Source organism: Polyodon spathula, chromosome 9 (assembly GCF_017654505.1).
Source record: "Polyodon spathula isolate WHYD16114869_AA chromosome 9, ASM1765450v1, whole genome shotgun sequence".
Classification (NCBI taxonomy): Eukaryota; Metazoa; Chordata; class Actinopteri; order Acipenseriformes; family Polyodontidae; genus Polyodon; species Polyodon spathula.
This window is the reverse complement of record NC_054542.1, coordinates 3969266-3990623: the sequence shown is the minus strand read 5'-3', so window position 1 is coordinate 3990623 and position 21358 is coordinate 3969266. Positions and strand designations below refer to the sequence as shown.

At 37.0% G+C, this 21358-nt stretch overlaps 1 protein-coding gene across 1 annotated transcript; it reads right to left on the bottom strand.

Moving 5' to 3' along the window:
* Positions 1 to 787: 787 nt before the first annotated feature.
* naalad2 (N-acetylated alpha-linked acidic dipeptidase 2) lies at positions 788 to 17576 on the bottom strand. The gene is made up of 19 exons (XM_041258582.1): positions 17400 to 17576; positions 15733 to 15841; positions 14196 to 14382; positions 13435 to 13536; positions 13108 to 13233; positions 12419 to 12605; positions 11213 to 11306; positions 10236 to 10331; positions 6716 to 6801; positions 5890 to 6009; positions 5596 to 5678; positions 5055 to 5118; positions 4863 to 4930; positions 4439 to 4530; positions 3943 to 4033; positions 3040 to 3304; positions 2112 to 2193; positions 1583 to 1675; positions 788 to 1099 (listed from the first exon to the last, which is right to left on the bottom strand). The coding sequence occupies exons 1-19, from the start codon at positions 17482 to 17484 to the stop codon at positions 910 to 912; spliced, it is 2220 nt and encodes a 739-aa protein (XP_041114516.1). The 5' UTR covers positions 17485 to 17576; the 3' UTR covers positions 788 to 909.
* Between the last annotated feature and the right edge of the window lie 3782 nt (positions 17577 to 21358).

Below are 21358 nucleotides of genomic sequence, written 5' to 3'. Positions count from 1 at the left end.
TTGGCCCATGTGTTGTTAAAATGCATGAGTGGAACATAAACATGAAGTAGCCAAGCATTAAACATAGCCCAGGTGCCATTTCTGTGGTGTAAATAAATACAATTTACCTGAACATCTTAATGGATTTTAACATCTGAGTTTAGAACCTTATTAAATGTAAACATTTACCTGCATACTAGTTTTGCACTGTTGATCAATCTTTATTGACACAAAGTCATTAAAAAAAAAAAAAAAAAAACAACAAAAAAAACTGTTTAATAGTAATTTCAAGACTATGCTAAATAACTAGTTTTACCGTAAAAGTTAAGTTTTGTGTAAGTCTCATATAATTGAATAGTCTCTGGTGCCCTCTTTAAAAAGATAATCCAACAAATTCGAAAGTGTTTCAAGAGCAATACATTTGTGTCAAAGCCTCCATTTGGTTTAATGAAACAATCCAAAATATCATCACCTTTGCTCCCTGATGCTCAACTTTGTCATCCTGTATAGATTGCCATAGTTTAAAAGACTTTGTGATCAACAGGTAGCATTCAGAATTTATTACTACATTCAAAACAGCATGTTTTAATTTTAGAACATTCAGGCTAAACTAAAGTTTAGTTCCAAAATGCATGCCCTAGAAGTTGAATGAAAATATTTATACATAAATAGCTTATTTGGTGTAAACTCCAGATCAATGATAATGTACCTTCATTTAAATGAATGTATAAAAAAAACACTAAATGAATAATGAAATCAGTGCTGGAGTGTGGGAAAACATTTCAGACTCATTTAAAAAAAAAAAAAAAAAAAAAAAAAAAACAGTTCTAAAATACAGTATATGCATAGACAATTAGTGGGTGATCAATTTCTATTCATAAACAATATAAGTCAAAGTTAGTGCACACTGTGGTTTTAGAGTTCTTCTGTTCACACCACTTCTGTGAGAGTCATGCCTGCAGCATGCACTGTGAAAGCTGCAATGGAGATCTGTCTTTTAACTTCCTCCCAGGCTTTTAATTGGTCTTTTGCATTTTCTATATCAAACATGGCATCGTAAATTCCTGGAAAAGACTCCCCAGCGTATTTATTGTGGCTGCTTGGAGCAAAAATAATGTGCCTATAGAGATATAAAAGTACACCAGTTACTCCATAACTTAAAAACACATCAGCACTCTAGGTAAAGTTAAATCATGAAGGCTAACTATTTGGCAACTGACTTCTTCAGTATTGTAGATTAGTACATTACACTGAAGCAAGGAGGAGCCGAAACCTTTGATTAGCACATTTTGCGCAGAACCCCTGCCCCCAAGTGGCTGGATGTAGTTATTGCATGCTTCTTTTTTTAATCAAGGATTTTTCATCCAAAATGCAAAAATGCACAAAGCTTCAATTCTAACTACTGAATAGACAGCAGAAAAAAAAGAGAGACACGATGAAAAGACAGTTCATAGGGTATAAATAGCACAAACACAATGTAATAAAGAGCTTTACAAAGTCTGAAGCACTAACAATATAATAAAGGGCTTTACAAAGTCTGGGATTTTTTTTTTTTAAGTCAGCACAAAACAAGTATAACTTTTTGTTATCACATTTTGCTTACCTATAAAATGGCCTTCCTGGTAATCCAAGGGGATCGATGAATGCTCTTTCCAAGTACATCATCTGATCATTCACCATTCTCAGTGCCATGGGACTAGCGAGGAAAGAAGAGGACATTTGTTTTTCTTTAATCAATTTGTATGGCCTTTTCCATATCAGTTTGTAGTTATACTAATCATGCAGATGGATCTTCTCACCCAGTCAGGTTGTATGTAGAGGTTCCATTATCCTATAGTGCATGCCCACTAAAAGTTAACTTTAGCAGCTTGAAATACATTATTAAATAGTCCTCATTTATATTGTTTACAGTGGTCATGAATTACCCTTAGATAACTGGTCTTTTGTAAACTAGTGCTTAATTAAACTCTTGAAACTGTACTGTATGTTTAGTAAACAATGTATATCAATATTTAAGCAAAACCATATTAAGCTGTTGGGTTAATATAAAATTATGTAGAATCAAAAAAAGAAAAAATAATCAATTATTTCTTTTCAACTCTCAATCAGTAGCTCCGTTCATACAGCCTTACTTGCTCATGTCCAAGTGCTTCTTACGAAGATGGAAATCTTGTGCAGCCTCTGTGAAGTTTTTCACAGCTGAGAAAAGTGAATCTTAAAAAACAAATAGAGGTTAGCTGAATTTTTTATTTTTTTTTTAAATTATAAAACAAGACCACTCTCCTACTTGCTTTATTGACTCAGGAGTTCCATTATTACCTCATAATACGCCACAGCAATGCCATTATCACTTATTATTAGGGCTATATTTTTCCCTCATGGTAATAAATGGTTTATTACACGGCATTTCAGTCTAATCTTTTTTTTTTTTTTTTTTTTTACTATGCAACAAATGTTCCTAAAAATAGTAAATGCTAAAATTGCAGATTTTCGTTTTTTTTATAAGTGAATTACCAAACACAATAAAAACACGAACAGATGTAAAAATAACAGAATGTGAAATGTCCCCTTCTTGTACCTGACAGAGAGATCTTTAATAGAAAGATCTGATCTTTAACGCAGCTGGCGTCTTTTTCATTGAAGACATTTTAAAGAAATTGTGCAGCACTAGGCAGTGTGTTCAATCATTGACCGGAAGCAAACTAAACCTGCTGCCAGGTTTCTAAATGTAGTGTAGCACGTAGCACGATGAGTCAAAAAGGCAAACGTTTCCTGTATTTACTTAAGTGATCAAAATATGTATATTTACAGAAATGGGGATTTTCATAGGGAACTACATTTTACTTGGCCATGGGTAAATTTCATGGAAATCTGTGATAACCATGAAAAAAAAAAAAAAAAAAAAAAACCACAGCCTTACTCATTATACATTACAACAACAAAGCATTTGTTTCCAAGCTACAACACATTAGAAATATTGCTTTTTTCAATGCATAAAAATAATACTTTGCAAAGATTTTTCTTATTAAAACTCCCATTTTAGACAATTCTTTGACTGACCGAATGTGACTTCAAATGTGTCAAGACTTGGTTTATGTTTATTAGCCAGGCTGAATATGCTGTCTGCGTAGGTCCTCAATGCTTCTGCATACGCGTTGAAGTCAAATGGGAGCAAAGCAGAGTCAGCCAGTTCGAAAATCAGACCTCCACGGACCTGAGCCACTGCTAAGAGTTGTTTAAAGGACGGGTCATAGAATTTTTCCACCAACTCAAATGTTTCATAGACACTGTGGTATACTGGGTAGCTGCTGTATTTTTCAGTTTTCTGCAAAAAAAAAAAAATAATCATGAAAAGCTGCCCATTAAAGATTGTGGATTGTCAGCTGAAAACAGTCCTCCCAGAAAAGTGAGATGCCCAACATCGCCCCTCAAGCAAGCCTGTACACTGTTCTTTGAACAAAATCGAAACACAAGCCGTGTTTTTTAAATTTGACACAGTACATTAGACTTAATTTTTGCAGTTAAAAAAAAAAGTAAGTTACATAAGATATTGTTAAGAAAAAATTTAAATAACGGGTAGATGCCAGTTAAAAATGCTCCAAAAAAATCAAGAGAGGACCATGGCACTTAATGGGTTAATACAGGCGTGTTCAGACTCATTCAGTAATTGTTTGTTTTGAGACACCTGACAAAGAATGTGATGATTTTGTAGATACACAACTGTCCATTCGATGAGGTGTAGATTGAGACCACCAAGTCTTTTTGCTTGTAACTGACAGCAAGCAAATACTATGGTCACCCTGCAATCAATATATAATACATTTTACATTTTTATAATTGCAATTTCAAATTTGGTTGCTTAGCAAATACAGACCCCTTCAGTCAACTACAACTCCAAGAATGTCAAGGAGTGTATCTCACTCTTCCAGAGGAGAGTGATCTGCTCTGGCTTCACACACTTACACTGTTTTTAGTGTATCTCACTCTTCCAGAGGCAATCCCAAGCCTTTGGAAGTACGCCTCAAAGTCACTGCCAGATCCCAGCTTGCTGATTCTAAACAAAGGTGATTTCCTTTTTAATATCACACAGTAGACATTAATAACATGCATTTCCTTAAATGTCAACTGCGAGTTTGTGAATTATTACAGTGTGCACTTACAGCATCTCATTAGTACAGAATCCTGTCTTTTCTGTTGCAGTTTCTTGCGCAAAAATTATTAATTAGTTTTACTTTTGTTAATGCATCGCATCAAGGTTGCAGAGGTATGACACCTCAACCGCAGTAAACAATAATAATAATAATAATAATAATAATAATAAATAATAATAATAATAATAACAACAATTTTTCAGTACACTATAATGAACTATTTAATTATACTGTTGGGTGATATTTCTGTACAAGTCAAAAGTGTCTAACACAGTATTTTTGTATGCAAGTTAAAAGAATGTATTTGCCTGGGTGCATCCTGATACGTAGTCCAATTATCTTTTTTGTGCCAGCTTTCATAGAGAGATTTACCATGATAGCCCTCATCAGGACTGTCAATCTAGGAGAAAACACACTGTCAACAACTGTGTCCCATCTGACCCTCAATACAGGGTATAAACAAATACTAATAGATTAAATAACAAAGCAGAAATATTCAGTTTTTTTTTTTTTTTTTAAACAGCATATTTACGTAAAAACACCCTGGTTGGGCTCAATATAAAAGGACATATATTCATAAAAATATATCCCTGTGACACAAAACCATTTATTTTAATGCTATCTATAATATTGAGTGATGGCCTTCATTCTTTTATGACTCATGAGCTACACCAATATATTCTAACTAGCAGTCTTGGTACATATAATTTGAATACAAAAACATGCAATTACCTGTTTAGTCAAGTTATAGACCAGCGTGTTGAGTGATGGTGTGCAGTCAACCCTCAGGGTGTAATTACCTGTAAAAATAAAAACTATTTTAAAACAAACTGCTAATGTTAATATGGCAACTGACAAACAACTTGGACAATAACTTTTCTGGATTAGGAAAGGTTCAGATGGTTTAGGCAAAACTACTTTTACCTTCAATAGCGGAGTCTGCATTAATATAGGCAACTGCTCTTTCTTGAAGTATTTTGGCATTGTCCTGTCAGGAAAAAAAAAAAAAGTATTATATATTTTATATATATATAAACATATATATAATACTTTTTCCTGTTTTTATAGTTTTAACAACAATAAAAATAATGTATTTATATCTTTAGACAATGCAATGGAAGACCTATTTTCATGTCAAAGCCCTAACAATCATTTGTAGAACATAAATTATTGGATAAACTGACTGTTGACGTCCATCTTATGTTTCTGTTCAGTCACTATGGACATGTCATACCAGTCTTGGCAGTCACAAATGTCCGACCCAACAGTTTGGTCCTCCTTTATCTTTTCCAGAACTTGTTGAAGCGTAGTGTGCAAAAAAATCTACAACTCCACACTCACTGCATAAGAAAATATCCCTTTCTTACAATAATCATAGTGTTACTCCAATTAGCGGATTTCATACCATATAGGTATGGTTCACCTAACTATGAAGAGGTTTACGTCAGAGAAGTTTGTCCCATACCTCAGCCCACTCTGTGGAGCCTAACAGTCCAAATTCTTCAGCATCCCAGCTAGCAAATATGATAGTCCTTCTGGGTCTCCAGCCTGAACATGTTTGGAGAATCAAGAACAGACTGTTGTAATATGTCTCTAGTGAAGCATACAGGTTTATAAAAGTTTCATGCTGTATATCCTGGTATAGCAAAGTACACATATTATGTAAACATGGTGAAAATCCAGTATTGTATCTTGTTGCTGGTAGTGAATTAACTGCAGATAGTCTATACCGTACAATATTGTCCAAAGCCACTGTTACCTTTTTTCATGTATTTCCCAGCACTTCGTACAACTTCATGGACGACAGCCGCCCCAGTAGTTGGATCGATGCCACCAAATACCCACGAGTCTCGGTGACCTCCCAGGATCACGTATCTGTCTGCAAAAAAATTAATAATAACAATTCCATTGTGATGTATTTTAGCATTGTAAACCTAGAAAAAGACTATAATCAGAATCTGCCAGTGGAACAGCTGATAAGCTCTTGCAAGGATCATCACTACATTAATTAATATCAACAGTGTTTCTGCTTCTAAAAGTTACTCATTTCATGTCATAGTTTCTCTAACACACACTCAGTTGTGGCTCGGATTTACAGTTGTGATCAGAGCACACTGCCCTTCTACCTGTTATTTGGACTAACTAATACTACAAAAATCTCACCAAACTGTCACTTTACTTGTTTTTGTTCACTTCTCTAAGTTCTGATGACTAGAAGTCACAGTCCGGAGTTGATTCCATGTTTATTTTTGTATTTGTGCATGTCAGTCAATGGGGGAAGAAGCTGGTTGGTTAATGACGAGAAAGAAGGCGCTGAAGGAATGGAGAAAATGCCACCCTATATGTGAAATCACCAAGACAACCAGAAAGCCTAGCATGCAAACAGAGACTTAAGCAATTATTTCATTATCTAGAACCAATGCAAGATACAGCTTTGAATAACTGTGACATACGTACATTTACAAACCCCCTGTTGTTGGGGATATTGATCCTTCACACGGGGCAAAGAGATTGATGACTATTAATAGCAGTCTGCAGTATCTCCATATTTATACATTTTAGGTCGGATTGTCCGTTATTTTTACCTGGCTCTTTGGCTCCTCGGATTTTGCCAATTACATTGTAGATTCTGGTGACCTTGTTGTTAGTGTAGATGTGCATTTTCACTTTTCTGATTGAGAGAAAAAAAAAAAAATGATGACAAATGTTACGTTTACATGGCAGCCTACTTTATCTACTGTATGCCATGCAAAACTAATTAGGGGACCCAGTTATGGCAAAAGAGCAGAAACAAAGAGCAGAACCATCGGTAGAATGGTATTCCCATTTTAATATACAAATGATATCATAATAACATCAATGAATGGTTCCCACCACTGGCACTCTATTACAGTACTATGACAGATACCATACCAGTACCAGTGGTAGTGTTCTATTGTATTGGGGAATTATTGGTCCAATTTTCTTTAAGGTGCCATTTTGCATGTTTCCTCCAGCTTAAATAGCAATACCTAGAGTTGGGACAAATATACAAACAAGCCATGTTTTAAATTAATTAGAGGAAAAAAATATATACCATATTCATATTTGTGTCTAACAATTTTTAAAGACGGTATAAAAGAAAAAAAGCATGCAAAGGATAGAATTGCATAAATGAGACCTGTGATCAAGTTCCTCTTATTAGATGATCTGATGTGTTATTTTACACTTAAGAGCTATATTTACTGTATTATAACACTATTTTCCCCCAGCTAATTTAAGATAAAAGGACTATTTGAATTTGCTAGAATTGTTATATACTATTCAATCATGAAAAACCCAGGTTTGTCCTAGCACTAATAGTACCTGTACTTGTTTAAACCTATTGTGCTCAATACACTATTAAAGTATGTGCATGGGAGTTTGTACTGAGAGATTCCATTGGAAACACAAATCACCAAGGTGGTAAACCTAGAAATTAGAAGAACATGTTCAGTTTGGATTCAGATCTGTGATGATTTAAAAAAAAAAAAAAAAAAAATGAAACTTCAATAACGATAGTACAGAGTTAGGGGCTATACATACAGTATGATTATTAATTCAGCACCTTGAGGATGTTGATATTACCAGCAGGAGGCGCTGCTAAGAAACAATGCCAAACAAACAGGAGCTATAAAGTGGAATGACTGGCTGTTTTAGGGTTGTAGCTAGGCCTGCATACCGATTGATCGCTTCTTTGCACAATGCTCTTCTATGAAAAGGCTCTTGTCTCACTTTCTGGGTACATTTTGTGCTTGGTACTCATATAAGAAATGTGGTGTGTGGATAATTCTGAACAAATGCAGGCCTTCCCACACTTAAATCTGAGTTGATCGTATAAACAACTATAAAATATGCAGTTTGTTACATCGCAAAGAAGCAACACAAAGTAACCAATCAGCTGGAGATTTTAGTTCTAGGTTCTAGCTTGAAAATTGGGACAACTTTAGGTCCCACAAACTGCATTGCTAAACAGCACATCTCTAAAACTGAATAAAAATCAAAGGCGGGTTAAACTTGTTACCTTTTGTATGTTACAACAGGTACAAAATTGCTTATTGTTCCGGTGTTTAATTCTTTATATAGGTCGAGGGTGAAACCAGTCTCAAACTGTACTTTTAACACAGCATAAGTTTACTATGAAGTGCAATGTATATTAGGCATCAGGTTTATTAGGTATACCTTTACTATGAAATGTAATATGCATTAGGTATAAGGTTTATGGTTGTATGTCTTTTAATTTTAACAATTATTATATATGTAGGGAACCCCTAAAGGGACATGGTGTGACTTAGAGAAAGGTTAGTATCTCGTGAGCACGGGTTAGTGCTTAATGCTTGTTAGAGATTGTAGTAACCTCATCTTTTGTAATTTCTGTCTTTGCAATACTGTCATTTTGGTACTCGCAAAGCACTGAGAACTCAGCAGAACACCCTGCAAGTTCAAATCCATTTCAGGTACACAGCAGGGAACTTCAACAAGGATTCATTAGTCACTTTATTCTTATTGCCATCAGTGTAGCTGAGCAAAGCATAGCTAACCCTGGATTGGATAGTTTATTACCATATATAAAATCAATTTATAAATAGCCTGATGCACAGTTTTACAGCCTATCAACCAGACTGTAGAACATTGCTTCCTCAACACCTCTCTAACAGACAATAAATAAAACTGCCTTTTTATTGACTTTTCACAGCTTGTCCTCTGTATACCTCATATTTACTGGTTCCTACCTGTAACCCCCTTATCTTGATTAAGGAGTGCTGCATTCAGAAAGGCCTTTTGCTTCTAGGCATGAATTAAATAAAAAAGATTACATCGCAAAAGCTGTACCATAGTACCATTACATAGAGTACTGTAAGCTTTCAAAGCACCACCATGGATAGAACTGTGCTATTTCTTGAACTTTTAGGGAACTCAAAACAATTATGTTTTGAATTCCCTAAAATGAGTAATGATTTCCCATGAATATTAATGGTGTTATTTTGTGCTTGTTCTAGTTTTAAAAGGTTGTAAGGTTGAAAACAGACGCCATTAATGGTACTACAAATGCTGTGAAAGAGATGAGGTACAAAGGTGCTACTATACATTTTCCCTTGAGGAAAACACATAGCAGTAAATCAGTGACTGAGACTGAATGAAAATACAAGTTAACCCTAGTTTGTGAAACTACAATTAGAAAAGAAAAAAATGTAAATTGCTGTGTTTTTGCTAACCTTTCAAATAACTTCCAAAACATGTGTACATCTGTTGATCTTCAAGTCATTTTACTTGCTTATAAATATTGTTACATATACTGGTTTTATCAATGCCCACTTTAAAAAAATTATTTAAATGATGCCTGTGTTTAGAGCAGCCACTGTTTACATTGAATAGACCCCGGTATCTCAAAGCATTAGGTTTGTCATGACTTCACCACAGATAGGTCAGATGAACACAATATGGAGGCCATCTTAGTTTACCATTCACAGTTAAGGAATTTCCACAGCACAATAAACAAGAAGTCTTAAATGGTTTGTGAGATATATGTAGTTGAAATATCTGTGGCAGAATAATTAAAAGTACATATAGTTAGGGCTTCTGTTTTTCGGGTTGTATTTTTTGGTGCTTACTGTTAGCTATTTTCGAGTTTTATATAAATCTGTTTTAAATCCTCTGTATCTTAACTGTAATGCACCTTTAAATCCAGCTAACAAGCCTCCACCCAGATTTTTAATCCCGCAGGCTGAGTCTCCAATAGAAATGTAGGTGTTGTCACTCAGTAGATGGGGCAGGTTTAAAGTATTCAGAATGAATCAATGATAGATGCAAGTCAGAAAGGCAGGACATTGCCCAGCAGCACTGGGAAATGTATTTATTGTTATTTTTGTAGTAGGTTTTATTTTTTAATGGGAAAAGGGTAAAGTCAACATGAATTGATTAACTATTTACATAGTTTTTTCTGGTGTTTTCCGGTGTTTATTGGCTATCCACTGATTTCATTTTTTTTTTTTTTTGTATCGGGGGAGTTTTATCAGTTAAAAAACGAAAATGAGAAGCCCTACATATAAGCTACTTGGCTGGCATGCTTAATAAAGCAGGTCTTACGTTGTGTTGAATGCTTCAATGAATCCAGGGCCAATGTTGTAGGAGATGTCAAGGCCTCCCTTCCAACCTTCTGGAGGGGCTTGTCCTCCCATGTTCCTGTTTGAAGAAACTAGGTTTAATCAATTTTTACAATACTTTACAGACCAGGAGGAAAGATTTATAAGCTTACAGTACACATTATGACAGTTATTTAGTCCTGCTGGCTTTTAGGTAGTGCTTTACTACACCATTATGGCTATGCCTACTACTAACCCTAAGTATTTACACAAACACCATCTTCCGAATCCCTAAAGCATAAAACCTCCAAGCCGGTATAAAATATACCACCTGGTAGTGTTGGACAGATCAAATCACTGGTGGATAGTAGAGACCCCAAAATAGTTATATTTTGCATTACCTGTACTTGTGGTTAATGCAGCTTGGAAAACATCTCACAACCTGCTAATTTTTAAAAGACTAGCCAGTCCACCAGCTGTTAGCTTTCTCATGAAACACCCACTATTAAATGAGAGACTTACTTTGTATCATTAACATCTTACTCAGCTCAGTAAGACAGTCAATTATTAATCAGAAAGAAAACATGAAGGTAATTAAGGACTATTTTAACTCCGCTTCATTAATTCTTGTAAGGTCAACATTTTTATAGCCTCACAAAACAGATGAAAGACCAAAGCTAAATTGAACTCGATTATTAAAAAAAAATGCATGAATGGGGAATAGCCAAGGCAAAAGCTACCATTTAAATTATTATTATTATTATTATTATTATTATTATTATTATTATTATTATTATTATTATTATTATTATTATCTACTGATAAATATTAATTTTTTGCATTAGTAAAAATAACCTATGTTTACATTTATGGATCATGGTATAAATACTGTGTACTAGATTTATTTATCTTCTATATAGTAAATGTGCAGTAATTATATTAACCGTTTGTACACCTCTGACCAGGTATGGGATTACTCACCTGAGTAAATGTTTTGCATCATCGTAGCCAATGGGATGCACTGGGATTGTAGGAAGACCAGCCCCATCGTCAGCTTTGTACCTGTAGGTATACTCTGAGGGGAAAAATAACAAGACTAAATAAGATCTCTATACCTGATTTACAGGTATCTTGTAAAAGTACAAACAGATTCTACAGGAATTCTGGTAACACACAGGTGGAGCTTTGTCATATATTCAAAATCATTGGACTGCCTCACAGAATTTAAAGTACCGGTACAGATGTACAGTAACTATAAATCTGAGTGACCAATTATCAGCAAAAAAAAATATCCCAAAAGTATTAAGTGGACATGCCAATTTGGATGAACAATTGAACAATTAAATGAACTGGAAGATAGCAAAACAGAAAAAAATAACCCCAAATTTTATATATATATATATATATATATATATATATATATATATATATATATATATATATATATATATATATTACTGCCTTTATACACCACTCACCACGACTTTGTCACTTCAAATAATGTATTTTTAGCGGTTTGTAAATGCTACAGAAAAACACAAAAAGACACTTCTGCACATTATCCTCCCCTTTCCGACACAAACCTTGAAAAATTACTGAAATCACTTTTTTCTCTCTCTCGTTCTGCTGAAACAACTTGCACTCACAGAAACAAATAATAATAATAATAATAATAATAATAATAATAATAATAATAATTCAGTGCCGTCTCAACTCTTTACAATGGCATTGTACAAGTCAATACTTACTTCTTCAGCGTGTTGTCCACACTTGTAAATGGGACTACTTTTGTGGTCCCTTTATTGGTATAAGGATATTTAATTAAAAAAAATAATAATAATAAAATTTTGCCCTAGAAATTACTTCTGCCTTTTTTTTTCTTTTTTTTTTAATCCACCATTTGACCTGGAATATACATGCAATAAGGCCCTTCAGGGCGTCCATATATGTTGAATATACAGGCTTCTCAGGGGATGGAGGCGCTCTACTTCGTCTTGTGCCTCACAACCCCCTGAGACGGCCGTACATTTGACGTATACAGTCACCCTGTTGGGCCTCATTGCATACTTCTACTTGTCATTACTTTGATAATGTACCCAATGTAATAAGCATTACATCAGTACAAGCGTCATTGTCATGTTGTTGGTAAAGGTGTCTGCTTCCCTATCTAAATGAAAGTGCCCCCACCCTTGGCTGGATAGCCTGGTGTTAGAGGATCCCCAGCCCCATTCAGGTTCAACACATTGCCCCGCTGAGCTCCTCCTCCAGGGAGATTCCAGCCATCGGGGTAAACTTCAACACCCGGGGCGCAGTAATCCACTGGGTCTGAAAACAGGATAATCCCCTTCGCACCAGCCAGGATAGCATTCTTCACCTGGAACAATTCACTATTACCACTTACATCTTATCATTCATCAAACACAAAGCTCCTTTTTACCACTAAATTCTACTAACACTTTTTGTTAACTGATATAAACATATCTTTATTAAAATCGAACACTTTAATCTATGTGGCTATGTTAATTAATTACCTCTAATTCTACATCCATTTCTAATATTTTCTTTAGCAAAACTACATACACTGCTTTCCCATAGCTAGCAACCATTCTACATTTAGATAGTAAGCTATTATGTATGTTCATAATCCAAATTATTTTGTCTATTTTCAACTAAACAAAAACACACTCCACAGATATCCAATTTCATAAATCCCCAATATACCACTGTCACATTTTATGTGAAATGACTAAACAATAGCTTTGTTTATGAAACCTATTAGTTTCTTTACTCTTTGTTATTAGAAATGACATGAAGCAGAAGGATTCCTGTTATCATTACTATGAAGAATACATTAAAACAATGATATAATCCCCTACCTTATTTCCTCTGAAGATTTTTCCATATCGTGCAATGACAATTTTCCCAGTGCAGCTAATGTTCATCTCACGTTCGAGTTTGAAAAAGTCCTCTGTCCGGCCATAGTTTACATACACCAAATCCCCCTGATAGGAAACAAAACAGACTGGAAAGATCGGAGTCCCGATTTTCCACAGTGGTCAAACCGCTCCTGTCTTTTATTGTTCTCTCTACCTCTTCTTCAGTCATCTTTTTTCTTTATAATTTTGTTCTATTACTGTAAAAATTACTTACAGTTATAAACCCCATGAAACAAACAGAAGAATGGCTGAGCCGCGTTTACATACCTCAGGTTCACCCTTTGCAGAGAAGGCGCTGTAGGGGGGAACGACATTTGAAACACTCTCATATCCGACAGGTGGTGGCTCCAGCAAAGAGGTTTTGAAAATCTAAAAAGAAAAAAGTTTTATGGTAAACTAATTGCTGTAGTTTCTATCAGGGAAAACACAACGTACGTTACACTGAATACCAGACATGTCAACCCTTAAGTGAGACCCCTGCTGATTTACCTTGGGATTGATGACAAACCATACACCTAGACCACTAGATTTATTTATTTATTTATTTATTTATTTATTTTGGGGGGAGGGGGGGTGATGGATTGAGATTTTGGCACATGTCTTACATTTTTTTCTGTCGTCCCCCAGTAAATAAGTGCAAGGTACTTTTGTCATTTGTAGCAAATACAAACATCTGAGTTACATATCCGAATATATGTCAAAAGATATTCCTTTGATTATTATTTAATATACCATTTGGGTATTCCACAGTAAAACATTAACATGACACAATTCCAATAATATGGGGAGGACGTACATTTCATTTGAGAAGAGAAACTGGCTTAGACACGTTTACTCAGTTAGTGTTAAAGAAAGGAGATAACGTTATCAGCAACAAACACCACACTCATTACACTTACTAAACAACCTCCCTTTGTTTAACAAGTCATGGAAAGAATGTTTATCTTCTTTGTCATAACTTTCTGTATTTATGGCCATGCTCTGCATGTGAACATGCGATTTGTTTTGATCTCAAAAATATTCTTCACCTCAGTTCCCTGTTCATTGATGATTGAGATGTAGTTTGGCTTGGTTTCATTGGGATAGGACAACAGGACATCATAGTGGACCAAGTCGACTGAATCCAGGCCAAAGTCCTTCCACTCTTTCTGAATCTGCTTGGCCAGACGCAAGTTCTGTTCAGTACCGGCCAGATGTGGAAGCTTTGTAAAATTCCTACAAAAAATATATGTTGGTAAGACTTCAGTTAAACACAGTGGCACCCTTGTGAAAGTCCACTGCATGCTTGCTTTGGCAAGTGGATCTGAAAAGCACCCCACGTCTTCTGAGTTATACCAGAGTAAAAGCATGCATGGCAAACTATAGTAAAGCAAAGGAAAATGATTGTGAATGCATGGGCAGGCATGGTGAAAGTGACACGTATGGTAAAGTATTTTTAAAACTGTGGTTAATCATAAATAGGACATGGTCTTTATGCTTTGTTTTAAGGGCACTTTTCCGGTTAACAAAAAATGTCTATTTTATGTTAATAGTGGGGTCTGGTGTTTACATAACAGTTAATTAAGAAGTGTATTAGCTAAAAACAGGTTACTATATATTAATTAATTATCATTAAGGTAGATGTTAACAGTTAGTAAACTAAAAAATACACCCAGCATGGTACCTTGCATTAAAGTTCGATATGTCAATTCTGCATTGTAATTTCCCAGACTTTGCCCTTGCTTATAATATGCATTTAGCATGTGTTACCATATTTCTTGTTATTCACTAGGTTTGAGTACACTTTGCTTTTACCACTGTAAAGCTCCTGTTTATTAGAAATGCGACACACTGCAGAATGTATCAAGATAACACACACACACACACACACACAAACAGAAATAAGAAATTCAACTGAAAACCAAGTTAACGGTCAATGAAATAGATGAATACTGCAATGCACTCTGACAATTTTAAATTTGAATTAACAAAATGAAACAGTGAGCCTTTTACAGCTGCTCCTGTTAAGCAAATAGTTTCTACAAATATACACACAGATGCACTGTTGTGACACGTACTGGCAGCACCACTAAAACACCATAAAAGTTAACAAAGCTTCATGGATTTTGAAATCAAATGTCAAAGTCTAAAGAATACAGCGATAAATTCTCTGCTATGGACTTCCGAGGGAAACAACTGTTGAAAAGGAAAACACAAATATTTTCATCCTCGATTAAGTACATTGTTGTTAAGTACTTGTTAAGTACATACTATATACAGTATGTAAACATCATGAAACTGTCGAACTGGAAGACATTGACATAAGAATCAAATTTCCATGTGCACAAAAATTAAATCATGGTTTATTTTGTACAATGTTAACACAAGGCTCCTAAGGTTATTTAAAACTAACACTGTTTTAATCAATCCTAAAATACAATTCGGAATGATATACAGAACAAAAGTTCAGTTGCATTGTGACTTTGTATATTTGGCCTTGTTTGACTCTAAAATATATTCTGGACAACATTTGTACACACAAATGTAAGCCCATTTGTAATATACAGGATCTAATAATAATCATACCTTAGGTACTGTCTGATATTTTCAGCTTTCATTTCATTAAGCAGTTTCATCCGGTCATTATCAGACAATCTTCTTTCTGGTTCATATTCAGACGGGTTAGCAAACCATCCTTAAACAAAACAGGTGGGGGGGGGGGCGACAAATTAATGTAAAGTTTATGGAAATTAAGTCAGAAAGCTGCAGTGCCTGTGAACCTGTCATTGTGTAGAGTTTAGTTCTATTAGCTGAAACAAACATTCCACAGCCAAACTGCGTCTCATACAATCTATGGTGCAGAACCACAACCACACACTCATAGATGCTCAAGGTTAAAATTTAACTTGGGTTCTCCAGCTATGCATGTAACTAAAGCCCATTTCACACTGGCATGCTCTACCCTGGTTGGAACCCGCCTGGGTCAGGGCCCGGTGTCATGCGGGTCGGCTACACAATTTCATACTGCTTCTGATAAAGCAGGGCTGACCTGGGTGACAGACGCAAGCGCACAATAAGTGTATCAATGCCCAGGAAGCAGCTTGTTACAGACCCTTCCATCCAAGCTTCTCTGGATTGAACCGTCAGCCCAAATGTTGATTAGAACAAATGTTTCTTCATCCCTGCTGCGATCTGCCTCATGGTGTGTCTCGAGCAACAAAAATATGACTAAACAGAAACTTTCCTTGCACAAGTGAAAACTTCACACAGGTGTGGCTGTTTGTTATTTCTTCGGCTTAAGAATAGCTGTCATGCATTCCGTCTCACTCAGCCCGGGTCAAAGTGTGTCGACCCACAACCTGAGGTGGGTCGCTGGGACCAGGTTCAACCCAGGTACGTGGTTTCACACTATGCGGGATTGTGACCAGGGTAGCCAGAACCCGGGTAGAAGTGCCAGTGTGAAAGGGGCTTTTGTGTATAAACTGTAACTCAGGTACTGGTACATCTCTGATGCTTAATTTAGCCTAAAATTCAGATTTCAAGGCAGATACAATGTACAACGTTTAAATCAGAATAAATACTAATTTATGTGCCATGAATATTAACTAATTACATGCCAGAAAATAAAATAACAATAATTTGTTTATGATTTAATATGATGCTGGCAATAAATACGTTAACTCACAAGCATGAAATAAATTTAAAGAAATATAATTTGTATTACTATCTTTATCAATGTTCTGAAGTATTCCAACCGACCAATGTTATTAAACAGTAACGTTACCTATATTAATCTCCAAAATGGTGACAGAAATAATTGACCCGAAAAAAATGGGCATTGTTGCTATATTGTACTCATATTATACCAATACAGTATGCAACAGAGAGATCAGTACTTTACAGTTGTGTTTGTTAAATGTCCATAGTCCACTAGCACAGCTCGTTTAACCTGATATTAACCTGCCAAACCTGCTTCCACTGCTGAAGTTAAACAAGTCAGTTAAAAACATCACTGTAGTATTTGAATAAAAATAGCTGGGGATTAACCGACAACGTAGGTTTACAGAAGAAATGTTTCATATGAAGTTATAGAGGTGGAAAACAATGTAAAAGTTACCCCCAACCTCCACTCCCACTCCCACTCCCACTCCCACTCCCACTCCGATACAGATTTCAGTCCCAAATCCTGCCTTTACCGATAACCCGTAAAACAAAGTTCTTAAACGCACCAAACAGAACAAAACGCTACGTACCAATGATAAATCCAACAAGAAAAAATGCAGTCACGGTCACGAATGAACCAAATAATCTGCAACGAACGCTGCTTTTATACCCCATTTACTTTCAGCCAATGTTGCCTTCCTCTGCCTGGGATGTTGTGACTGCTTCTGTCTGTCCCGGTCACAACGCTGGGGAGAGAGCAGAGGGAACCTTTGAGCTGCTGCTGACTGGACACTAACTTGCGCCTGGTTTATAAACTCCGCCTATTCACATGTATTGCCTTGTCCAGAGTTCACAATCTGAAGCGCTGGCGAGTTAACTGCAGTGTGATCCACTGCATTTCAGTCACCTGCAATTACCACATGTAACGTGAAGACAGGGGTTGTCCCACTTTTCAGCCTTACTGTTTTGCCCCAGTCAAAAACAGTACAATTCGTAAATCGTTCAACTTTGCATCTTGTGTTCACTGCTTTTTTGTTTGTTTGTTTGTTTTTTCAAAATTGTTGCAGTGTGCTCGGCAAGTTGACAGCACAGTTTGAGGGGGGGTCAGAATAGTGTGTGCGTGGTGCGTGCAAGGGGTTGCTTGGTGGTGTGTGCATGCAGGCGTTACATGGTGCGAGCAGGGTTTGCATGTTGCGTGTGCGCGTTACAGGTCACACGGACAAGTTCTAAGTTCGTGATACCGGGGTAGCAACACCTTGGCAATGCGGACAAGGAAGCTAGACAATTATCAAAAAATAGATTTTTTGATTGAAGTTTTGAACAACAAACAAAAAAATCTAATTAAAATATGCAACAGTATTAAAATGGCCAAACACATATAGAGTATATCAACCAGTTCCCCTCTAAATGCGCAACCCTCCTTCAACAATGCGCTCAGCGCTCTGCTCAGTCGCTTCTCGGTTTAAGTATTTTGGCGGCGGCGACTGTTGCACCATTCCCCCTACGTCAACTGTCAGGTGGGGCTGTGTGATTCTTGCTCCCGCTTAGAAATAGCGACTCCGTAGAAACAGGCAGCGCGTTTCTGTTTGTTTCCGCGTCTCTTCCCAGCTTACACCGTGTCTTTTAAAACTCTTAGTCAATTAAAAATAATTCAAGACCCGCGTGTGGAAGTGCGCGTCAAAAGCAGTGCATTGACCATTGTTAATTAGGTGGGGATAGAGCAGGAAAGGACAAAAGAAACCAAATAACTACTTAAAATCATTTCATTTTCAACTCCCACTTCCCTTCCCTCGCTTTATGATTTGTTTTATTGATTAATTATTGTACAAAAATAAACGGCTTGAGCCTTCATCCTCATTACTCACTGCCTCAGTTTCATTTCTGTCTTAGAAGAACCCTAAAACGCTACATTGGTGTTAGCACTGGGATGCAGGTACCCCAGAATGCACTTGGAAGCCTGTAGCGTGGTGAGCAAGTCCGAGGGTGTAGTTGAGGCTGGCAAGGGAGAGTGTAGCATGAACGGGGGTAGGGGTCAGGGGTGGTAGGTGACGCAATCTAAAAGACATAAGCCTGATATATGCTCCTGCAAGAGAGCGCAGCTCTTTTGTACAGTGGTATTGGCGCTACGTGTCAGAGCAGGAGGTCCTGGGTTCATGTCCCACCTCTGCCTGTGAGAAACCTCTGTCTGCAACAACCGCGGTTCACACCACAGTATCTGAAGTGCCACCAGCCAGGTTAGCCTTTTAAGTTTGAAGCAATTGTGTTTTGATTAACACAGCCATTTTTATAACTGATTGTATATATGATGTGTTGAGAGGAGAGAACAGAGAAGGAGAGGGGAAGGTTCAAGAATAACACTTAGGTTTTTAGTAGAAGATGGAGGGAGAGTGATAGAGTTCAAGGAGATGGAGGGGTGAGAGGGGGGAAAGAAAACAGAAGGAAAGAGGAGGTCAGATTTAGACAGGCTGAGTTTGAAGTGGTGAGAATATCCATGGTGAGATAGCCGAGAGGCATTCTGAGATGCGAGAAGAGATGTGGGAGTCAATGGAGCCAAAAAGGAGATGAGAGTGCTTAGCAAGCGGATATAGAGTGAGGAGAGGTCCCAGGACAGATCCTTGAGGTACACTTGCAACAAGGGGGTGAGGAGAAGAGAGGGAGAGCTATGCCAGGAAATCTGGAAGGAATGGTTAGAAAGATTGGAGGAAATCCAGACAAGAACAGTTTCTGAGATCTCCAGGTCAGAGAGAGAGGAGAGGAGAATAGCAAGATCAGCAGCTTCAAGGGCAGAGGATTAAAATGGAGGAAAGGAAAGCAGTCCAAGCAGAGAGGAGAGTCACTTAGAATGTGTAGGACCGAACCTGGATTGAAGATGGTCAAGCAGAGTGTGTTCAGTGAGAAAGGAGGCCACCTGGTGGTGGAAAGCTCGCTCAAGGTTTTTAGAGAGGACTGGGAAGCGAGAGACTGCGAGGGCGATAGTTGGGGCGGAGGAATGGTCAGGAAAGGGGGGGGGGGGGGGGGGGGGGTGTGAGCAGTTTTGAAGGCAAAACGCTGTGGTGGAAAAAACAGCTAATAAAACAAAAGCTGTCCAAACACTACACTATAAAGGAGGTTGTGCTCCAGGAACCTTTTCCCTGACACAAACTCTCTATACTTCAGAGAGATTCAAATCCCCTAATGAATCCCTTTTCTAAGAACTCAGATCCTGGCTAGCACACACAGTGATCATGAATGGCTGCTTTGTTTGCTCACTCATACACGCCGTCATGAGAATTCCCAGCCAATTCCTCTCCAGTTTGCTAACAAAAATCAAAGCACTGGCTTTCCAGCTCGCATGTGGCCTGGGTTCATTTGATAATCAGTGAATCAATCAACACCTGGCCATATCACTCACATGGATTTGAATTGGGCAGGGAGGGAATTCTTTCTTCCAGCCCTGTCATATCTAGCACAAACTTAATTTTCAAATAAAACCAATTTTAATTATAAACCAAACAAAAAACACAACGTACACGTGCAGGGTCTGAGTCCTGCCACAGGAACTGTATGTTTTCAGGGGCCTTTGATGTATACAGATAAAAGCCTCCTTTGGGAAGAGGAACCTGATCTAATTTCAGTTTATTTTGAAAAGAAATGAGCATCCCTGCTGTTCATCAAACTAACAGCCCATACACTGCAACTAAATACTGTAATGTGTATGTCTAATTTGTGCTTTTGAAGTAGCGGTAAACAAGGCTTTAAATTTAAATGGCAGCTTCCTGGTAGTCGGCCTGATTGCAGTTGTAGTGAGTCTTGCCCGCAACACAGGTAGAGAATAGGAGCCAAGAAGTAACAACAACTTTTTATCTAGTGTTATGCAGTAATATAAAATGTTACAGCCAATAGATTCATTTCGGAGTTAATCAATCAATCAATCAATCAATCTTTATTTTATATACCGCCTTTCATAGTTGACCACCATCATTAATTGGTAGTAGAGTAGCCTTGCAGTCAAGGCTGGCCATGGCGGGGATAGTAAACACAGAGACGGACGACTCTCAAATACATTTAGAGATAGCTCAAAATGATTTCCAGATACAGAAACATGTCACATATCCACCCTAACCGTCTATCCGCCATGATCAACCTCTTCAGCAATGTTAGTTTATTACTGAACAGAGAAGATTAGTTCAGATACTGTAGATCTTACTAAAGTTTTCGTACACTGTTTCGTATGTGCTCCATGCACTGCCATTGCTGGTAGTGTCAAGTGAGCTGTTCAGTGTGTTTGGTACGTTGGAGTAGGGTTTAATTTATACCAATTTAAAGATTAATGGGTTAAACCAAACCCGAGTTAAGTACAAAGATAATGGCCTAAGTAAGTGGTACAATTCAGTTAACCCCTGCATGTCTAAGATGTTTTATTTATTTGTGTTTATGATGACCAGAAGCTTTTCCTTTCTGATAAAGTGACAAAGACTTGGAGTAAAGAGGTGTTAAAATCTGATCATAAGAAAGTGGTCAAGTAGGCAGTATAGTATATCTTTTTTAAACTTGTTTGTCTGAATAAATG